At 44.9% G+C, this 21830-nt stretch overlaps 1 protein-coding gene across 2 annotated transcripts in view; it reads left to right on the top strand.

The window, feature by feature from the left end:
- The window catches only part of Ssx2ip (SSX family member 2 interacting protein), a 34456-nt gene that overhangs the window by 3971 nt on the left and 8655 nt on the right, over positions 1 to 21830 (top strand). The window contains exons 2-11 of one of the 2 annotated variants that reach the window (XM_055614337.1): positions 8761 to 8915; positions 9389 to 9558; positions 10236 to 10448; positions 14452 to 14562; positions 16843 to 16978; positions 18292 to 18367; positions 18444 to 18621; positions 19448 to 19598; positions 20982 to 21118; positions 21403 to 21573. In XM_055614337.1, the coding sequence (XP_055470312.1) occupies positions 8873 to 8915; positions 9389 to 9558; positions 10236 to 10448; positions 14452 to 14562; positions 16843 to 16978; positions 18292 to 18367; positions 18444 to 18621; positions 19448 to 19598; positions 20982 to 21118; positions 21403 to 21573 (1386 nt within the window). In that variant the 5' untranslated portion in view covers positions 8761 to 8872. Of the gene's footprint in view, positions 1 to 8760; positions 8916 to 9388; positions 9559 to 10235; positions 10449 to 14451; positions 14563 to 16842; positions 16979 to 18291; positions 18368 to 18443; positions 18622 to 19447; positions 19599 to 20981; positions 21119 to 21399; positions 21574 to 21830 lie in introns of both variants that reach the window. The other variant, XM_055614336.1, reaches the window with a different exon arrangement.

Below are 21830 nucleotides of genomic sequence, written 5' to 3'. Positions count from 1 at the left end.
TGCCTGATCCCGGTACGTTTATTTTCTGTCCTTCTCTTTTTCCACCAGGTAGCCCATCATGACCATAGACTTCTTCATTTACTATGTCTTTCTTGACAATTTTTTATTTTAATAAAAGTAATATGTGCTTCTTATATAATGAAAATTGGGTCTGGGTGTGGTAGTGCACGCCTTTAATCCTAGTGCTCAAGAGACTCAGGCTGGTGTTTGTGTGGTCCGTGTGGGCGTGGGTGAATGTATATGTAGCACTCCTGTGTGAAAGGTCAGAGGACAAGCTCAGGTTTGAGTCATTGGGTGCTTTCCACCTTTTGTTTGAGACAGGGTTTGTTATTGGCCTGGGATTAGGCCACATTTTGGTGGAAAGAACTAATGAGAGAGATTACCTATTTCATACTTGTAGTATTTTATCTACAACTACAAACCTGGAGAAATAAAAAACTACTACCACATTCTAAAATCCTCATACATCCTGGCCCACTCAAAATCTCCCAGTGAATGATGGGACTTCCCTGAGTCTGCTTAACATTATAAAGTAGCATAGCTAATGATGGAGTGCCATCCATAGATTTGCCCGTCTCTGCCTCCTATCATCTGGCTCCTGGCTCTTCTGCACATTTCCTGGGATCCAAACTCAGGTCCTCGAGCTTCTGAGACAGTTTACTGATTGAGTCTTTCCTTACCTTTTAACACACATTCTTTTGTTAACTTGTTTTATTTATTTTAATAATAAAACAAAGGGGGACTTTGACAATAACCTCTATGTAGCTATATAGAGACCCCTCAGTCCCTTTTCCATAAGGCAGTGATCACTGAACCCTGCGTCATTCTGTGTCCTTTAAATACAGATTTATCACATTTGCTTCCCATACATATATAATTAAAAACCAGGTGTTACATTCCTGTCTCTTGTAACAATCTTTCAGTTGTGTCTGCTTTATAATGGATCGTCTTGGGAGTAGGTCCCCTTTTCCCCCTGTGCTGTCGGAGGTGAGTGCTTAGGTGTTGCAGGGTTATACCTTGAGCTACTCCCTGCTGTTGTGGGTGTGTGAGGACTGCCCTACCAGTCCAGACTAGCCTAGAGTTCATGTCTGCACAGTCCTCCTGCAGCAGCTCTCGTGGACGTGAGGGCTGCCCCGCTGCCTACCCTAGAGGCTAGGAACCTCACGAAAATTGTGTCCCCACATGAAACCTTTTATCATAATTTGCATCCCCACTCTATTTTATTCACCCATTTCCCAGTTGGGAGATATGATTAGAATCTCGCCTTTGGTGGAGTTCCTAGAGGAAGAGATTGCTCTCATTTGCTGCAGGGCCAGATGGCTAGGAGAGTGGCTGTGTGGGCCGAGGCTGGAATCCTGGCTCAGCTCTCCTCCTTAGCCCTGTAACCCTGGCCAAATTGCCTGCCTTAATGGTCTTACCCATGGAAAGGAGTTAGTGCTGCAAACAGAGATGCCGTGGGGTGGGTGTGTCCTGTGTTCTGGTTGTACTTTGCTCAGTTCTGCACCTGTTTTCTAATCAAGTACCTGCAGCAGCCATTGTGTCCCTTATCATACAGGCAAGGAGGCCAGCTTGGAGAGATGGCTTGTGGGTAGTGACTAAGCCAGAACAGGATCCTAGACATGTGACCAGGCAAGGCGGCCAGCATGGTTTTACACTGCGTTCCCTAACGGCAAATCTTCCAGTAGGTTAGCCATAAGCTCAACCTGAAGGCAAATGAGTAAGGGTATAGCAGTTTTTGAGCTTGGGCCTTTCTGATATGTAGTATTATTTTCTTCACAAAGAATTCATGGCTGTTTAAGTGCTGCATGCTGACCAGTTACCTCATGCACCAGGTGCTTCTGTGCCATACAGGTGAAATCATTTAGATTTTACATTTGTAAAACTAAGAGGTTGAATTTAGTCTTTCTGTACTTGTAGTTAACAGAGGAGTTTGTGGTAAAATTAAAAGCGGTAGTCTCCTCTAGAATGAAATTATAATTAAAGGTGTTAATCATTTTAAGTAATCAGATTCCATTTTTGAAATTAGTGATATAAATCATGCCTGTAACTGGATCTTCAAGTTCTATGAGTGAATTTAGAAGATTACTAATGTTTAAGGATTTAGTTTTAACAATTTTATTTTAATATTCCAACAATCTGGTAACTCAACTTGGTGATATTTTAGCAGACGTGTTAGTGAACTATCTAAAAATCATGTTTAATATTTAGAAGGCCAACTGGCACCATGTGACTATGTTCCTCTGTAGTAGAAAGCTGTTATTTCAAGGAGGATGCGTATATCAGAACGGGAAATAGAATAGACAGAGGTAATGGTGGAAGAGTGGGAGCAAGGACCATGAGAGCCAATCAGCCAGGGCCCAGAGGGGCCTATGGAGTCTAAAGCACCAACCAAGGACAATGCATGGTCTGGACCTAGGTCCTCTACTTTTAATTATGCAATGAGCATCTTAGGCTTCATGTGAGCCCACTAGTTAGGGGAGTGGGGGATTCTCTGACATGGACTATGTTACCTGCATTTTCATCACTTCCTCCTGGTGGGACTGCCCTACCAAGCCACAGGGGAGGAAGATGAACTCAATCCTCATGTGAACATATAATTTCTGGTGTCTGGATAGGGGGGACCCCTATTCTGAGGAAATAGGGGAGGGAGGATGCTGGAGGGTGGATGGGACTGGGAGGAGAGGAGGGTAGGGCCTGTGACAGAGATGTAAATTGAATTAATTAATTAAAAAGGAAGCTACTGTTTTCTGACACTTAATGAGTATTTGCTGTAGAATTCTGATTAGGTAGGCATTGTGCCTTCTCAAGCTTGAAATGCAAGTCAACTTGGAAAGAACACTTAAGAGAGCACTGTTTAAAGAGGCCCTAGTCATGAAGGTGGGGATTCTGCCATACTTCTCTTTTCATTGTAGATGTAGGACAAATCTAGGGTGACCAGAGCAGAGAGACAGGCACGAGAGAGCAAGCATTGACTTAGCCCCATCATCTTCCCCATTGCTGCTTGCTTCCATATACATTAGCCAGTGTGGACACACTGACTTGTCATGGGTTGCTCATTGCCGTTTTCATTGACAGTTATTCATTTATGGGTGTACAGAAGTGTTAAGTATGTACTTAGCTAAGAGTGTAACTGCAAAAGATGAAACAAGTAACTAACGGTATGAGAAATCAAAGAAGAGAGTAGGTGGTGGTGGTGCACACTTGTAAACCTAGCACTCAGGGAGGCAGAGGCAGGCGGATCTCTGAGTTTGAGGCCAGCCTGATCTACAAAGCAAGTCCAGGACAGCCAGGGCTACACAGAGAAACCCTGTCTCAAAAAAACAGAGAGAGGGGTGGGGTGGGGTCGGGGAGAGTGTCAGTGGCTAGTGTCAGTACTGTAGAGGCCTCAGATAGTATGTGCTTGAGGTGAGATGTACTGAGTCCTGCTCTGTGTCAGGATGAGGAGACTTCTTACTTCTCCAGAAGTCCATAAACCATTCAATGTAACATCCAGAAACATTAAATAAAATAGTAGATTCTGTTCATCATAAAACAGTCATTTGTATTTGTAGTTCCTGATACCATTTTTAGTTCCATTTCATCAGGATGCATATAAATTTTAAAAAATTATTTATTTTTATTTTTTGTGCATTGCTGTTTAGCCTGCATGCATGTGTGAGGGTGTCAGCTCTTGGAGTTTATAGACAGTTATGAGCTGCGATATGGGTGCTGGGAATTGAACCCACATCCTCCAGAAGAGCAGTCAGTGCTCTTAACAGCTGAGCCATCTCTCCAGCCCCATAAATTAGTTTTAGAGGGGACTCAGAAATGTATCCTTTCTTAAACTTATGTTATCTATTACTGAACAACAAATTATTCTAAAGTTTGCCAGCTTAAACACAACAAGCACATACTATCTCACAGCTTCCACTTAGCAAGAATCTGGGCACAGCTTCACTGAATGGCTCTGGTGCTGGGTTTCATCAGAGGCCTCCTCTAGGTGGGAGGCAGAGCTCAGGCAAAATCTACTTCCAACTTGCTCCTGGCTCTTGGCAGACCTTGAGTTTTTTTGGCCTGAGTGGACATCAGGCCATTGTCCTTGTCACATGGACTCTCAGGGATACTCAGAGCAGGATGGCTTGTTGGGTCCAGAAAGAAACCTGACAGACAGTGAAGGAAAGGCTCAAATGGAGCCACACATTCAGCCTGATTTCCAAAGTGAAATCTACCATGTTGCCTGTACTGTTAGAAGCTGCTCACTAGACCTCGGCACAGAATGACCCAAGGCTATCCCAGCAGGTAAAGGACTGAGAGGGTTCTTAGAGGCTGCCCCTCTAAAGCTCTGCAGATTGTTGGGGTGTATCAGAACCTTAGCCTTTAGAAAGGATAGCAAACTTCTCTGGTGAAAAGAATGGGTATAATTAATCAGAACTCAGAATGATTGTATGAGATATCTTAGTTTTGGTGTTGAATTAGAATTTACCCTAGGACAGAGTATTTACAAGCAAGATGCTGGTGTTTGTGCAGAGGCAGTTCACAGGCGTGCCTAGATTTGAGTCTAAGATATGCTCTGAGTGAAGTTGCCTTAAATTAATTACGAGACTCAATTTCTTAAAGATGCTAATGAGAATTGTTCTGACTTTTCAGCTGCTGAAGGTAGGTTTTGAAAGGTGGTGAGTGAAGGAAGGGAGCACAAAATTCTGAAAACTGAGAAACGTAGCCCTGGACAGTCCTGTTGATCTCTCTGAGCCCAGTTTCCAGCTGTTGACATGGAAAAACTAATCATGCACTAAATCTGGCATAAATAATGATGAGTTTGGAAAACCTTTCTTCCTTAAAAACAAAAACAAAACACAAAGCATTTCTTTTGGGCTGGGTGAAGCAGGCAGCGGGAGCGCAGAAGCGGAGTGTGAGGCCCCAGGTCCCTGTATAGAGATGTGTTGAGCCTCGATTGGTTTCCTGGAGTCCATTCTGATTACGGAGGATTAGATCACTGGCCAGAGTCTGTGTGGGCATCCGTTCAGTTTCCAGGTCTTCTAATTGTTGATGGTCAGCTTTCTGCTTCTTCCCAGCCCTGTGTAGATCTCTGCCCAGTGTCCATGTGGACAGCCTGTTACAGGGGGTTAGATCACTGCCCAGTGTCTGTTTGGACTTTATTTTCCAGGTCTTCTGAAGATCTGTGTTTCTCTTTCCTTGAGAGCAGCAGCGACTTCTGTCTGTCTTGGAATCTTGTCACTTAGAGCTGTGTCTAGGTGATGACTGTGGTGCTGCTTTTGTTGTGATCCCTGCTTGCAGATGTGTGTGAGTACATATCCAAAAAGGATCAACTAAGGTGAAGACCCTCATTGAATGGTTAGTTCTATCCCAGAGGCTGGGGTTCCATGGGGAATGAAGGAGAAGGCACGTTCTTGTGGATAATCACATTCCTGTAATCCACCTCCCCCCACATCTGTCCCCATTTGGCCACACCCTTCCTCCCTCCCTCTGTCTCTGGTAGGGTGAAATCTCTGAGGCTGTGAGCCCAAAGAAATCCCCCTCCCACCTTGTTTATCCCAGATGTTTGGTCATGGCCATAAAGAATTTGGATACAATGAACTAGTACTAACTCTGGACCCCATGTGCCAAGCAGTATGATAAATACTTGAATGCATTGTCTCATTTAATCCTATGGAGTTACCAGGGCTCAGCGAGGTTGCTTAGTCGACCTAGAGCAAAGCTGCCACAGACATGTGGTTGTGTTTTCTCTTGTATTGTGTTTTGCTTAGAGCTGTGTCCCTGAAGTCCCAAAGTAAAGTTGATGTAGCTTCATCCTTCTTACCTTTTTCTTCTGGGTGCTGGGAATACCCAGTCAGGGATAAGATGGTAGGGATACCTTCTTTATCGAACTGCACAGGTAGAGCAAGATACCAATTGTCTTGGAACTGAATCTACAGCATTTAGGACTGTGTTCAGATGCCCCCCCCCCCCCTTGTGTTAGGTGAGACCAATGCCTCAGAAAAACAGCTTAAAAAGAGGGAAGATTATATTTTGGTTCATGGTTTTAGAGGTTTCCATCCATGACTGGCTAGTCGTCCTGTGTCCCACTCCCACTCACAGGCCTAAGGTATGGCTGAACATGCAGTGGAAAGCCCAAAGGAAAAACACAGTACCTTGCTGGCAGTGGTGGTGCATGCCATTAATACCGGCACTTTGGAGGCAGAAGCAGGCAGATCTTGGTGTTTGAACTCAGCCTGGTCTACACAGTGAGTTCCAGGATACCCAAGGTTATACAAAAACAAAACAAAACAAAAACAAAGCAAAACAACAAAAAAAAGACAAGACAAAATGCCAGCTCATCTGTCCCAGATGGGGGTGTGGAGCAGGGCAACATACAAACAGCCCAAGGACATTGACCCCCGTAACTGATTCCTCTAGCTAGGGTCCACCCCTAAAGTTTCCAGTCTCTCCCAAACACTGCTTCCAGCTGGGGACCTAGCCTGTAACTAATGAACCTCTAAGGCACATTCATGTTCAAACTGGAGCTGGCCCATCCCTGTGTAGCTTTCCCTGCCTGATCTAGATATGTCTTCCCCCCCCCCCCACTTTGACCCTGTCGGGACTGCTTTCTTTGTGGTTCTAATCACCTGCTTCTGCAGTGTCACCTGCTTGCCCTTCCCAGAATGTGAGCTTGCAGAGAACACGGCCTCCTTCGTGCCTAGAAATTGTGCCTGGTGGGAGCTCAGTCAGATTTACTCCTCCACCCCTCAGTAAATCATGCCATGTTTTTTGTCTGTGTTAATGATCTTGGGTCCATGCCCAGTGCAGTGATACACTTGATTTGACATGTTAGGTGTTGAGTTACAATTTAATAGTCAGGAACATGGACCTTAACTGTACAACTTAATGAATTGTGCATATACCCACATAACCTTAGATCAAGAGGCTTCTAGAACCTCAGAAGGCCATCTATTCACTTTCTCTTCCCTCGGGATAAATCGCCTGTTTCTATAAATTGGCTTCTAACATTTAAAAATGGAAAGAATTCATATGAAAGTTCAGAATTCCAACACCTCTAAATACTGACTGAGCGGTCAGCACAGGGGCCGCTGTCCCTTTGGCTGCAGTTCACTGCGGCTGAGACGCAGCTGTCCGAAGCCTTGCACACGCTCTCCCATTTGCCTGTGCGCCTCACCCTCTCTGCCTTTGCCTGACCTGGAAATCTGTTGCCAGTTGCCAGTTACAATTTCATTTGAATTTTCTTGTGGTAGAAATATGTCTCATCTGTTAGAAGGTGGAGACATAAATAGTACACAAACTTAGTCCTCTTTACTCATTGTTTCTAGTCTGTGATATTTCTTAGCCATTTATTAATTCTGCAGTTTTGTTTCAATCTGTACAGTACTCTGTTGAATGAGCCGGTTTTCTATGGAACATGTTTCTGCTTTGATTTTCCCTGTTAAAAAGAACACCCTGTAGATAAATCTTTGTGCACTTTTCTTTTTTTTTAATATAATTTTTTATTTATTACAATTTATTCATTTGTATCCCAGCTGTAGTCCCTCGTTCCCTCCCATTCCTGTCATCCCTCCCTCAACTCCTCCCATGCCCCTTCCCCAGTACACTGATAGTGGAGGACTGCCTCCCCTTCCATCTGACCCTGTCATATCAGGTCTCATCAGGGCTGCCGTTCGTAGTCTTCCCTGTGGCCTGGCAAGACTGCTTGCCTCTCAGGCAGAGGTGATCCAAGAGCCAGCCACTGAGTTCATGTCAGAAACAGCCCCTGCTCCCCTTATTCTGGAGCCCATTTGGAGACTGAGCTGCCATGGGCAATATCTGAGCAGAGGTTCTAGATTATCTCCATGCTTATCTCTATGCATGGTCCTTGGTTGGAGTATCAGTCTCAGAAAAGACCCCTGTGCCCAGATTTTTTTGGATCTGTTGTTTTCCTTGTGGAGCTCCTCTCCTCTCCAGGTCTTTCTAACTCCCCGTTCTTTTATAAGATTCCCTGCACTCTGCCCAAAGTTTGGCTATGAGTTTCATCATCCACTTTAATACCCTGCTGGGTAGAGTCTTTCAGAGGCTGTCTGTGGTAGGCTTCTGTCTTGTTCCTTATTTTCACCTTCTTCCAATGCCTATCCCGCTTGCCTTTCTGAGTAAAGATTGAGCATCTTCCCCAGGGTGTCCTCCTCCTTGCTTAGCTTCTTGAGGTGTACAGATTTTAGTTGCAATTTTCTTCTTAGGATAAAATTGTGAGGGACGTTACCAGATCCATATTGCCAGCTCTGTTCTTGGTGTATGAGATGTTGTAGGAGATGATGAGTCACGTGTAGGAATGTTCCTTTCCTGCGTCTGTGCCAGACTGGGGTGTAAAATGTAAAGATCTGCTAATTAGGAAAACAAAACATGGGAACACTAGCCAAGAAGGTTTCATCTTCTCATCTACATAAATAAGATCTGTACTTTAAAGGATATAATGTAAAAATTTCCCCTGTTATATGTTATGCTGTACCTTAGAGCCAAATCAGGTACCACATATCTTGGGAAACCACTAACCTTGATACACATATATACAATTTATAATACACACACAGTTCCCAGCACTCGTGTGATGGCTCAACCATTTTCCAGAGGATCTGATGCCCTCTTCTGACCTCCATGAGCACAAGGCACACATATGGTGCACATAGATACATCCAGGCAAAAGATTCATGTGCAGAAAAACTAAATTAAAAAAAAAAAATCAAAGAACATAAAAGTATTTTTTGCACATTGGCTTTCACTGGGTTTCATCTTTTCAATTAGATGCCCGTGTCCCTTGCTTCCTGAGGAGATGCTCACATAGAAGAGTGACAAGCTGTCGTCCATTTGTGAGCACTGACCCACCTCCTCAGGTACCCTGGCTCTGGAAACTGCTATGGGAGATTGGATGACTGTTACAGATCCAGGTCTGTGTGCAGGTAATTGAGTCCAGACACCACCACAAGGAATCTCTGAGAAAAACATGAATTACCACAGACACTGAAGATGAGCTCATACCCGGATCTCATTTGCAGTAATGTTATAAAAAGCCGAGCTGTGCTTTGGGAGGGGGCAATAGATTATTTATTACTACTTTGGAGGGCAGCTTTATGCATTTGAAATATATTTCCTGGCTCCTTCAGTCCCTGATCCCTTTAATTACATAAACTGAGTGGCGCAGTGTTAATCCTGTTTTTGTAAATCCAGTAGTGGGAGTTCAGTTGTGCACTCATTTAACATAACTTCCAAGAAAGAATACCAGTGTAATTGTGTCATTTTGCTTATAAAAGTGTACATAGATTTCACATAAAAGTGTGTTTGCCCAAACTTTAAAATACTTTATATAAAATTCAGAATCTTTGGTAATGGAAACTTAAGTTTTATAATTGCCTGAATGCTTTTTTATTTTCAGAAAACAAAAATCTCTCTCAATATACCTCAGAAACAAAGATGTCTCCATCAAGTTTATACTCCCAGCAAGTGCTATGCTCTTCAATACCTTTATCAAAAAATGTGCACAGTGTTTTCAGTGCCTTCTGCACAGAAGAGAACATTGAACAAAGTATTTCATATCTGGATCAGGTAATGTGTTTCTTGTAATAAGCAAGCGCATGAGTCATATTTATTATATACTGGGAAATATCCAGGCTAGAAAAGCATTTGCCAAGCCTGAGTGGCCAGAGACTTGGACATGTGGAGAGCTGAGCTTCTGGGCTGACACAGGGCTGACTGCTGTGTCTTGCAGCACCTGGCCTCCTGCTGTCCCACGCTCCACCACTGGGAGTCCAGCCCTCAACTTTATTGATAAAAAACCTGGGTAGCTTATGCCAGGGCACAGGTGACTGTTCAAAAGGGTCTAAAAACTTATCGAAGAACTTAAAGATATTTGTGTTCGTTCTTAGACTATTTAATAGTAATGATCTAAGAATGGGTTTCTGTTTTCTCTTTTTTCCTTTTCACTAAGTTGTCTGTTAATCCACTGAAAAACAGTTTACATATTGGAAGTGTCAGTTGACAGGATATTATGCCCTGCACAAGGTTTTGAACATGTGTGCATTGTGGAGTGGCTCTGATGTGCCCGGAGCGAGGTTCGTCCTGTGTCGGGGTGATTTGAGGTCTACGCAGCAGCTCTTGAGAGTCAGCACATCGTTACTTATCACTGTGCAGTGCACTTGCGCATTCGTGCCAAACCGAAACACCCTGTCTTTGACCACCTCTTCCCGGAGATAAGGCTGCTAAGACACATTCTCTCCCCTCAGGAACTGACTACCTTCGGTTTTCCTTCCTTATATGCGGAACCCAAAAGTAAAGAGACGAAAAGAGAGTTAAATATAGTTGCTATTCTCAACTGCATGAATGAGCTGCTTGTGCTTCAGCGGAAGAACCTTCTGGCCCAGGAAAGTGTGGAAACACAGAATCTGAAGCTGGGCAGTGACATGGACCACCTGCAGAGCTGCTATGCCAAACTCAAGGTATACGCCTTCATCCTTCTAGCTTCAGTGCTCTGCCACAGGGCATAGCGCTCCGGGTGGCTGTGGGCTTCGGACGAGACTCAAGGCTGTGTTCAAAACCTGAAGTTCTTTCAAATGTAGGTAAGAGTGATTTTTAGTAATTTTCACAGTGCTTGCTGTGGTTCTTGCTGTGTATGCCGAAGGCCTGATTTTATTGTTTCGTGGCTTTCCTGAATCTGCAGGAAGAGTTAGGAAATACTCATGTTCTGGTTGAAATCAGGGTTTCCTCACCTCATCCAGCCTTGCTTGGTAAAGGAGATGCTTCATAAACATTGAGCTCTCCCACCCCAAAATAATCCCACGGTATGGTACTTATTACCAAAGAGCAGGGTTCAGGGATGAGCGAGCCAGGCAGCAGCTGATGGGAGTCCCCATGCTACCTGGAGACTGTAGTTTCCTGGGGCCCCTGGTAACCTTTCTCTGTAAAAGGATCACATGCTTTTCACAGGGCTGCTGACCTTCCATCTTACTATGTAGGATGCTGTTGCTGATTTCTGCTCTGCTTGCTTTTTCTTCCTTATAAAAATGCTTTTTCGTGTTTTTCTATAAAAATATGTTTTTCCCCTTAGAAAAGAGGAACAAGCATTTGAATCATGGTACGAGAAAGTTTAACATTATAATTGCATATTATTAAGAATATAATCCATACAAACTGTTTTCCCTCAGTATTCTACAGAAGGACCTCTTTTAAAAAGTCTTTGTGGGTATGTGTATACTCTTGACATGTTGGGTTTCTTGTGGTTTTCTATCTATTGGTCCCTGGCCCTCTTTCTTGTGCATGTACTTCCTACCCTATTCCTAAGAACAGATAAGGAAAACTAAAGTCGGAACCTTGACTCTGTCTCTGTAGGAGAGCGGTGGTTTCACTGTGACACTTGCAGAGTGGTGGAAGTGCTGGGAAGTGCGTGTGGTGTGCGCTGCCCTGGTGAGCGCCTAGCACATTTAGGGATGCTCTGTTGAAGCGTCACAGCTCCTCCACAGCACATGCCCTTTTAGCCTGTCACTGCCTCATGTGTCTTGTCTCTCCTCAGAGCAGGTGCAGCAACGCTGTCTCTTAACAGTGCCCTTAGCTTCTTGCACATCCTGTTTGCCTAAAGGACAGACAGGTTATCCAGCGTGTCTTGGCTAGCTGGGGACTGCGGGGCTGCAGGGCATGCATAGTGCTTTCTAACACTGAGCTTTGCATGCTGCATTGATTTGGTCCTTTTACCAGGACCAGATGCTAATCAGGCTGGAAGGCAGTGTTGTTCTGTGTGGCCAGCTGGCCAGTGCCATGTGAGTGAGTAGTGCCCAGCTATGTAGTTTAATGGTGCAGTTAAGTTGGAGTGACCGAGGCCTTTCCTGTAAGGAATGAGCTAGAACTACCAGGAGCAGAGTGTTGGGCTAGGTTCTCTCCTAGTTTGGATTTGACCTGGGCCAGAGTCTGTTATTTGGGTTAGCGGAGGACAGAAATTTGTAAGGTTTGTAGGTGTGGTGTGTGTGATTAATTCTGTAGGTGCTGGGGGCATAAGCCCAACCCTGCTTATGAGTTCCCAACCAGTGAAGTCCAATAAATGGGACCATAATTATTTCAGTGCCTCAGAAGTGGTTCTTAGTGCAGAAGGAGAAGGAAGGTGAAATTTTATAGTGTGGTGGCTCTTGATCAGGATTTAAAGAACCACTCAGAAGCTTGACAGCCTCGGGGAAAGGTTTCTGAACTTGTGATGTATATGAAGTGCTTGGAGGCAGAAGTGGCCATTGTGTTTTCCAGGAGCCACAGATGGGCTCGTGGAGAGTGTGAGGTTTGCTGGAGACTGAGGTGGGAGGCTGGGCCCGGGTGAGATGAGGAGGCACCAAAGAAGGGGGAGACGTGTGAATGTCACTTTGCTGAGAGGATGGAGAATTATAGGATGCACATTCACATCTACATGAGGGTAGAAGGCTCAGGAAGCTCATGATAAAGACAGTTTTTAGAAATTCTTGGCACAACTTTTGTTTGGATTATTTTAAGTTTTTGTTAACATACACAAAATAGATTTCATTGTTAAATTTTCATAACATTATTGTGCCTTACTCAAGCCTGCCTCACATGTATTTGCCTCCTCTTCTACCTTGTAGGTCCTTTGCTGTCTGTCCATACATTCCCCTTCTGTTTTCATGCCCTGTGCGCGTACAGTTAAGTCAGAATTAAAGGAGAAAAAATGTGCCACATTTTGTCTTTGTTATTGCCAGGCCCCTCCCCGCCACACACACCGTCAACCTCTTGCTCTCCGTTGCCTGTCAGTATCCTCCTGCTCTGGCACCATAGTCCACCTGCTTTCAGGCCATTCACACATATGAGAGAAAGCAAGGCATTTGTTGTTGTAAGTCTGGCTTATTTAGCTTAACACAGTTATCTTTTGTTTCACGTATTTCATGAAAACGACAATTTCATTTTTCTGAGTTGAATTAAACTTCATCACTCACAGGCACACTGGGTCACGTTTTCTTGTGCATTCTTCTGTTGCTGTATCTGGGCTGATCCCCTGGCTTGGCTGCTGTGAACACTGCTGCAGTAAGCCTGCAGTAGGCGGCCCTGTGCTGTGTTGACTTAGAGTCTGCTGACATAGCCTAGGAGCGGGGTGCTGGGTTGTAGGGTATTTCCGCTTTTACAGTTTTGAGGAACCTCCATGCTGATCTCTGTGGTGGCCCCTCAGCCTACCGGTGTGTGGAGTCTTGCCTTTCCTCCCGTCCTCACCAGTATTTGGAGTTGCTTATTTCTTTGAGGCCCTAGCTGCTCTGACTAGGGTGATGTGGAATCTCACTATAGTTTTTAATTCTCATTTCCTGTAGGGCTAAAAATGTTGAACGCTCTTTATATATTTACCACCCATTTTTTTTTTCTTTTGAGAACTACCTAGTAAGTGTTTGTCCATTTGTTGAGTGGTTTGGGGCTTTGGTATTTAATACTTGGAGTGTCTTTACAGATTGTATTAGGCCCTACCAGACGTGTATTTAGCAAAGACTTTCTTCCGTCTTTCACGCTCTGATGCATCCTCTGCTGTGAGTACCCTCTTCGACCCCATGTAATCTCACGTGTCCATTCTTGAGGTCAGTGTCTGTGTCATTGGAATCCTTTCATCAAATCTTTGCCGAACCTTCTCTGAAATGTTTTCTCTATTCTTTCCCAGCGGCTTCAGAGTGTGTGGTCTTAGGCTAAGGTTTTTGATCTGCTTGAATTAATACAGAGGACGAGATGAGGGGTCTGTCCTACTTTCCTGGCTACCTGAAGAGGCTGTGTTTTCTCCAATGTATATTTTTTAGACCGTGGTCAAAATGAAGTGCCTATAGCTGTGTGGATTTCTTTCTGGGTGCTCTGTTGTATTCCATTGGCCTCCATGCCTATTTCCATGGCAGTGCTCTTTGTATTTTTGTTTCTATGGCCGTGTTGTGTAGTTTGAAATCAGGTTTTATGGTACTTGCGGCTGTCTTCTTTCTGCGTAGGATTGCTTTGGCTGTTTGGGGCCATTGTGCTTGTATATGAATTTGAGGATTTTTTTTTTTTTTTTAATTTCTCAGAGTTCAGACTTGAAGTCCTCAGGTATTGTGAGGGATAGTGTTCCCAGCCTTCTCACCCTCAGTGGCATTTATTGTTCCCTAAAGCCAAGCGTCCCCCAAAGCATGAAGGTATCTTTGTAGATGAGCAGGTCTTCTAATGTGTGATGTTAAACTGTAAAAGCCTTAAAGAGAATTCAGGAAACTTGAGTGACAGCAGCATAGAGGAAGAGCCTTGTGAGGGACCCATGTTGCAGTTCTTGTACATAAATAAAAATAAAAATGAGCTGAAATGAGGCATGTGGTTTTATGTATTAAATTTCATAGTAATCGCGTTAAACATTCAGTGTGCCTCTGAAGTTGGGCTATAGCTCCCAGTGTGACCTTGTCACTGCTCTTCTGAGGATTTTGTGATTTGTCAGTTTTACTCGTGACTAATTCCATGTTCCAGGAACAGCTGGAGACCTCCAGGCGAGAGCTGATTGGTCTGCAGGAGAGAGACAGGCAGTTACAGTGCAAAAACAGGAATTTGCATCAGCTACTGAAGAGTGAGAAAGATGAGGTGAGTGTTCTGTCACTGCAGGAAGAGACACAGTGGCCGCCTCACTTGTAAGAACTGTCTCTTCATCCTGTGTCACACTGGCATTGCGGGTGGAGAGTCCCATGCCTGTCCTCTGCCCCTGCCCCAAGAGGGCGCATTTTCTTACCTAGTACACTGTTGTTGAATATTAGTAGTTATTATTGATTTATCTTTTAGTTAAGCAGCCATTATTCCTAAACCCAAATCACCACACAGAGACTGGGATTTATTTAATTACCCTAGAGCACAATGCTGGGCAATGATTACTTCATCCTAAACCTACAAGCCTGCATGGTTTCCTCCCATTCAGATTTTACCCATTATACTTGATTTTAGTCATATCTTAGGTTCCAAGACCTCTCCTGCCGATCTCTGCTCTCCTACTCCTCCCCCTCGCTTCCTTCTCCTCCACTCTGGACCAGGATGTCCCATCCTGTTCTCTCCCTTACTCAGCATTGTGGCTCGTAGTTTTATTGACATTACAGAGAACAAATGGTGGCATGTTTACACAAACTCGAGACAGGTGACGCTTAGAATTAGCATCACAATAAAATGTCCAGACTGAAACCAAATAGTAGGGTAGAGAAGTCAGCATTTGAATAAACAAGGGTAAATTGAATACATTCCAAAAGAACATTATACCAACAGTATAACAATCAGTTCATACCTGGCAACAGGCAGTGTCCCCTGTACCATCCTTCATGTACTCAGGACCACACATTTTTTCTCAAGCACAGGAGAATGTAGAGTGTGCATCCTTTTGCCTGCACTGTTGTCACAGAGGTATGGCTCCATGCCTCATCCCTTTCGCCACCTACCTTGGCTGCAGCAAGGTCTCCGTCTGCAGTGAAGGCCTGCCGACCTCTCTGGCTTTTGCTTGCCCAGGACCTCACACATGCTAGGCAAGTGCTCTACACCGAACTGTTTGTTCCCTTCCCCCAACATGATATTAAATGTAATCATTTTTCATTTAGTCAAAGAACCAACCTGACTAAATGTCTAGCATGTAGAGCACTTGCCTAGGATGCACAGAATGTAGCAGTTCACATTGAACATTTCACTTCTAACTTAAAATGTCATCACTCTGATTTTTGTTTTAATACATGCCTAGACTTTTGATTTCTAGTTTAGTGCCGATAGCACTGTGATGATGTGGAATTATGGAGGTAGTGCTTTGAAGGTGCTATTTTATACTGCATCTGTGAATAAGCCATTGGGTTTCTACTGCTCTGGGTTGTGAACCCTGTCCATTTAACAGCTATAAAAATATGATTATTTTTAATGTTTTATTCTTTTAAGAGGTCGGGAAGGATTCTTTTATTTTATTATTTTATTTTATGTGCGGGGATGTTTTGCCTGCATGTCTGCACCATGTGCATGGCTGGTACCTGTGGAGGCCTCTAAGGGTGTTGGCTCACGTGGACCTGGAGCTACAGGTTGTTTTAAACACCATGGTGTATGCTGAGAATTGAACTCAGCTCCTCTGCAAGAGCAACAAGTTCTCTTAATCACTGAGCCATCTTTCCAGCCCCAGGAGTCTTAAAAAAAAACCCATGAATTCATAGTTATTTTTAACCCTACTTAATTAGTATTTAATAATGGACAATGAATATCTAACCAAACTATATATATATTATATATTTAATACTATATTATTAATTTTTTTAATTAATAATAAATATAATATATGTATTTCTTGAGTTACCTGTCGCTTCCTTTTAGTTTGACTCGTTTGTCTTTGGGTTGGAGTAAGCTAAGAAACCACACTGTATGGCCAGGCTTGAGAATGGCTGTAAACAATGAAGAGCTCTGTAAGCTGAGCCAGGTGGCGCAGGCCTGTCCCTCAGCTGCTGAGGAGATGGGCAGGAAGACTGGGAGTCAAGGCTAGCTGCGCAGCTGTGTGAGACCCTGCCTCAGTGACTCACACGGAGAGGTGTGGGGTGGGGCCCAGCACTTGCCTAGCACACAGCGCGGAGGGCGTCAGAGCAGCAGTGCCTGGGCTCAGGCTCCCGGCAGTTGCTGCTCGCTCGGAGAGATGACGCCAGCCGCTGGCAGCCGCTGTGCCACGAAGCAGTGTTGTCCTTCAGGCAGTATTTTTAAGGTGCTGTCCATAAGGAAGGAAGAATCCGCTTGGAACTGAAAAACTATTATGTGGGAAGATGGCTACTAGGGTTTGTTTTACCTTTCAAACTTGTGAATTTTGGCGCGTTTAGCAATTCTTGTTTGATAGAAAGTGTTTTTTTTTTTTTTTTTTTCTTTTAGGTACAAAAATTACAAAATATCATAGCCAGTCGGGCCACTCAGTATAATCATGATATGAAGAGAAAAGAGCGTGAATACAATAAACTAAAGGAACGTCTGCACCAGCTCGTCATGAACAAGAAGGATAAAAAGATAGGTAGGCCGCCCGCTGGCAAGTGAATGGAGTGACGCAGGCCTGGGCACTACGCATGGAAGGGTGCAGGGTTTTCCTGCCTTGTAAGGTTGGCTTCACAATTTAGGTTTTTCCATGTAAAGTGCAAGTTGAGACAACTGACTTGTGGGGGCTATCTTTTTGGTTTGCACTAGTTACATGTTGCCTTAGTTACTTTTCTGTTGCTGTAAGACAAAGTGGCCAAGGCAACTTAGAGAAGAATGTGTTAGGCTTGCAGCTTCAAAGGGTAGTCCATGGCAGTCATGTTGGGAGCATGGCAGCTGGCAGGCATGGTGCTAGAGCAGTAGTTGAGAGCTTACATCTTGAGACAAACTGTGAGGCAAAAAGCCAGCTGGTAATGACTGTGGGCTTTTGAAACATCAAAGCCCAACCCCAGTGACACAGGTCTTCTAACAAGGCCACACCTCCTAATCCTTCCCATATAGCTTCACCAGCTGGGGACCAAGTGTTTAAGCATATGAGCTCATGGGGTCCATTCTCACTCAAACAGCACACATGTACTTATTTAACATGACCAGTATGGAGCTGGTCCATAAGTAAGCCAGACGCTGGTTTCCATAGAAAGAACTGGAGGTAGTGAGCATCAGCGTGGCTTCTGAAGGTCACAAGAAGGGTGATTTTAGAGTTAGCTTAGTCAAGTGGTGGCAGCAGCGGGCTGAGGTGTGGGTAGCTGTTTCTTGTCCCAAACTCAACCAGAAATGATAGATTTCATCCTGTTAGTTCCAGAACTTGAATAATGTTTTTCCTTATGCCAACAGAGTCTGTCTCCACCTGGGGAAGACTGTTGAGGACTTTCAGTCCTTTGAAGATGACAGCAATGATGTGGCTCATAGGGCACAGCAAGCCTTCTCTGTAGTGGCCCCAACAATAAGTATAGCTTGCTTCCTCTGCCATTGTCGGGAAAGGTCCTCCAACAGTGTAAATAGGTAGCTGTGGCTGAGTGCTAGGGAAGGCTGATTTTCAAGAGTAGGCAGCCAGACCATTGTGGCCAGTGGTCTGTCCTCAATGATAATGAAGTCAAGAGTGACAGGTAGCCAAGTACCTACTGTGCGTCAGACACTGTCTCCTTCCATTAAGTGCTTTTACATCGCTTTATCCTTAAGGACTGAAGGGGACTCTCTCCCACTCAGGAAAGAAGTGAGCTTAGCATTTGAAGAACTTGCCAAATCTCAGGGTATGTAATGGTCTTGATCTATGCACCAGGTCAGCTTCCGTCCCTGGTGTCTCAGGTATGGCAGAGATTGATGAATGATTATGTTTTATGCTTATATTTGTAGCCATGGACATTTTAAATTATGTGGGTCGAGCTGATGGAAAACGAGGCTCATGGAGGACTGATAAAACAGAAGCCAGGTACAGCCACGTGACCTAACAGTGTGGCCAGGGTTTGCTGTTGCCATGTGTTTTCACACCATAGTTTCTCCCCCAGGAATGAAGATGAAATGTACAAAATCCTGCTGAATGATTATGAATGCCGCCAGAAGCAGTTCCTAGTAGAGAACGCGGAGCTGAAGAAAGTCCTCCAGCAGATGAAGAAGGAGATGATTTCCCTCCTTTCTCCCCAGAGGAAATCCAGAGAGAAAACAGAGGACGGCGCAGGCACTGTCGTAAGTGCTCCTGTCTAACAGCAGCCTCGGCTCTAACCCACACGACTCAGACCTGGGTGGGTGACTCAGTGACGGCACTGTTGGTATTCCGAACCGACAGTCACTGCTCTGCCACCTGTAGTCACTGTGACAACCACAGCCCGCCCCTGTGCATCTCTCGGTACATCCCGGAAAACTGCAGATCATCTTCGGGTACCTCATGAGCATCATCTCATATTTCTCCCAAATATTTCTCCTGGAAATTATTTCCAGCATTATAATGTATAAAATGTTATAATAATTTGACTGTGCTTTTTCATACCCATCTTAGACAGGAGCAGCCTCAGGCTCAGTAGTTCCTAGCACAGTGTACATGGCAGGAATAGGATTGGATTCAGTATGCACTCATCCTCTATGCTGTGAGCCACGGCCTTCAGTGCCGTGTTGTCTACTTTCCAGATGGGGGAACTGTACACGATTTCAAAAGGGTCTTTTGGTGAAGCCGCCTGACTTAGAGACACGTTGACCCAACTTCAGATCCTGGTCCTACGTGCAGGCTGTGTAGCCCTGAGCCTGCTTCTCTAAGCTTGGGTTCTACACTTTTGCAGTTTGAGGATTGAGTGTGTGGCAGCATCCAGCACAGCGTTGCACAGACAGGGCTTGTCACTCCTCAGACAGCTCTGCCACTCAGATTTGAAGAGATCTGTCTCAATTGGGGAGTTTCTGTGTCTTCATGTTAACTTCTGTTTTCCAAGCTGTTAGGTAATAGATTTTGTCAGTGTGATACAGCTACCTGGGGAAAGCCATCATAAGTTGCTCTTTCAGTTTGTTCTCCCTCGTGCTGTAGGTTATCTCTGATATTGAGGAAGATGCTGGAGAGCTGAGCAGAGAAAGTGTGTGGGGCCTTTCCTGTGATACTGTGAGAGAGCAGCTTACCAACAGCATCAGAAAACAGTGGAGAATTTTGAAAAGTCATGTAGAAAAACTTGATAACCAAGGTAAGTACTGCTCTAGGCCTGCAGAGTGGGCTGCTGCTCTCCAGTCCACGGAGGGCAGTGTTGCAGGCTCACCCTTTTGCTCTGAGGGTCAGACCATGCCTGGTTTGCCCCTGGGTTTACGGTCACTGAGAGATGCGCTTGGCTTCAGAAGAAACCTTAGAGAGTGAGGTCACTCGCACTCCAGGGCTGTGTCCCCGTGCATCTCAGTAGGGAACTGAGTAACTCAGGAGTGTGAGGGCAAGCCATTTTGTATGGATTAGCATCTGCGTGCTTTTAAATTGGAAAGTTAAATTTTGTATTGTGTAAGATTGATTTTTATTATTTTAATTGTGTTTATGTGCCTGCAAATGGGTATATGATGTGAGTGTAAGCTCCCATTATCCGAACAGCGAATCTTAATACACGCGCTACAAGTTGTAAAGGGAAGCCGCAATTCTCATCATGGTTCCAGCATCACTGTGCATGAACTGGACTCGTTTTCTTGTCCCCGCTTATTAAGAAGGATGACTAGACTCTTAATTTTGCAGGGTTGAGTGTGCAAGCACACAGTTGGTAGTACTGTGCCACTCTTTCAAGTATCATCAAAAACAATTTATAAATGTGTGGTTTTGTTAGCATTCTTCTGTGGCTGAGACAGTTGCTCTTGAAGACTGGGTAGCAAGAACCAGAGGCTCATGAGGCACATTACCAACCTGTCATGACCGTCTTGAATAAATGTGGATTATAAGCTAAATGTTGGCAACAATGCTTATTTGTAAACATACTTAGTCCTAAAATTGTGTAACTGTATAGCTGTCAAAACTTGGAGTTATTTTTCTTTAAAACATTTAATTTTGCTACACTTTATGAAAATGGAAAATGCCAAAGAAAATAACTTCCTTTTACAAAACCTGTGAGAAGCCCAAAGGCAAAAGTTGTGAGAGTCTTTTGATTTTTAAATGTCTGATCAAAACCAACATGAGCAGACAGTGGCTATAAAAACCTGTCTAGTTTCTGGTTGTTCTGGTTAGGGTTTCCATTACTTTGATAAACACCATGACCAGAAGCACCTTGGGAGGAAAGAGTTTATGTTACTGTACAGCTTACAGACCATGAGGAAGGGAAGTCAGGGCGGGAACTAGAGCAGAGGTCATGGAGGAGCGCTGCTCATTGGCTGGCCCCTGTAGCCTGCTTTCTCATCTAGCCCAAGAGCAGTTTCACCACAGTGGCCCACCACAGTGAGCTGGGCCCTCCCACACCAACTGCCCATCTAGACAGTGCCTCACAGGCTAGCCCACATCAGTCTGGCGGAGGCGACTTCTCGGTTGAGGTACCATCTTCCTGGATGACCATAGCTTGTGTCAAGTTGACAACAAAATCACCGGCACACTGGTGTTCTGTCAGTTTCGAAGGGACAGTTGGAAGGCCTTAATGATGAGGACGTCATCTCTCGACAAGACCATGAACAAGAGACGGAGAAACTGGAGTTAGAGATTCAGCAGTGCAAAGAGATGATCAAGGCCCAGCAGCAGCTCTTACAGGTAAATGGAAGTCGGTGCCCAGATGGTGCCACTGGGCCTTCTGGGTGTCTACTCCTTTATCTTCTGACGTCTGTAGAGTTGGCATTTCCCATTTCAGTTGAGTTCTGCACTCGCAGCCCTGCCGTCTCACCAAGGGAGGCGGCGCTTGGGAAAAGCCAGTTCTCAGGGGCTGGCTGCTTCTCATAGTGTGTGTCCTTGCCAAACGTTAGCCGCCTTCCTTGCTCTGACTTGAATCTGTGTGCTTGTAGGTTCCTTGACTGACTGTGCTTTAAATTTTATAGCAGCAGCTGGCCACCACGTGTGACGATGACACCTCCTCGCTGCTGCGAGACTGCTACTTGCTGGAGGAAAAGGAGCGCCTCAAAGAGGAGTGGTCCCTTTTTAAAGAGCAGAAAAAGAATTTTGAGAGAGAAAGACGAAGCTTTACAGAAGCTGCTATTCGCTTGGGGTTGGAGGTGAGTGCTGCCGTGCTGCCGCAGTGGGTGGGGTGGAAGGGATCACTGCCGTGCTGCCGCAGTGGGTGGGGTGGAGGTGAGCGCTGCAGTGAGCGGGGTGGAGGGGATCACTGCAGTGCTGCCGCAGTGGGTGGGGTGGAGGGGATCGCTGCAGTGCTGCCGCAGTGAGCGGGGGTGGAGGGGATCACTGCAGTGCTGCCGCAGTGGGCAGGGGTGGAGGGGATCACTGCAGTGCTGCCGCAGTGAGCGGGGGTGGA

The sequence above is a fragment of the Psammomys obesus genome, unplaced genomic scaffold (assembly GCF_907164565.1).
Source record: "Psammomys obesus unplaced genomic scaffold, mPsaObe1.curated_primary_1811, whole genome shotgun sequence".
Classification (NCBI taxonomy): Eukaryota; Metazoa; Chordata; class Mammalia; order Rodentia; family Muridae; genus Psammomys; species Psammomys obesus.
The sequence above is the reverse complement of the archived record's forward strand: the minus strand, read 5'-3'. Positions and strand labels throughout refer to the sequence as shown.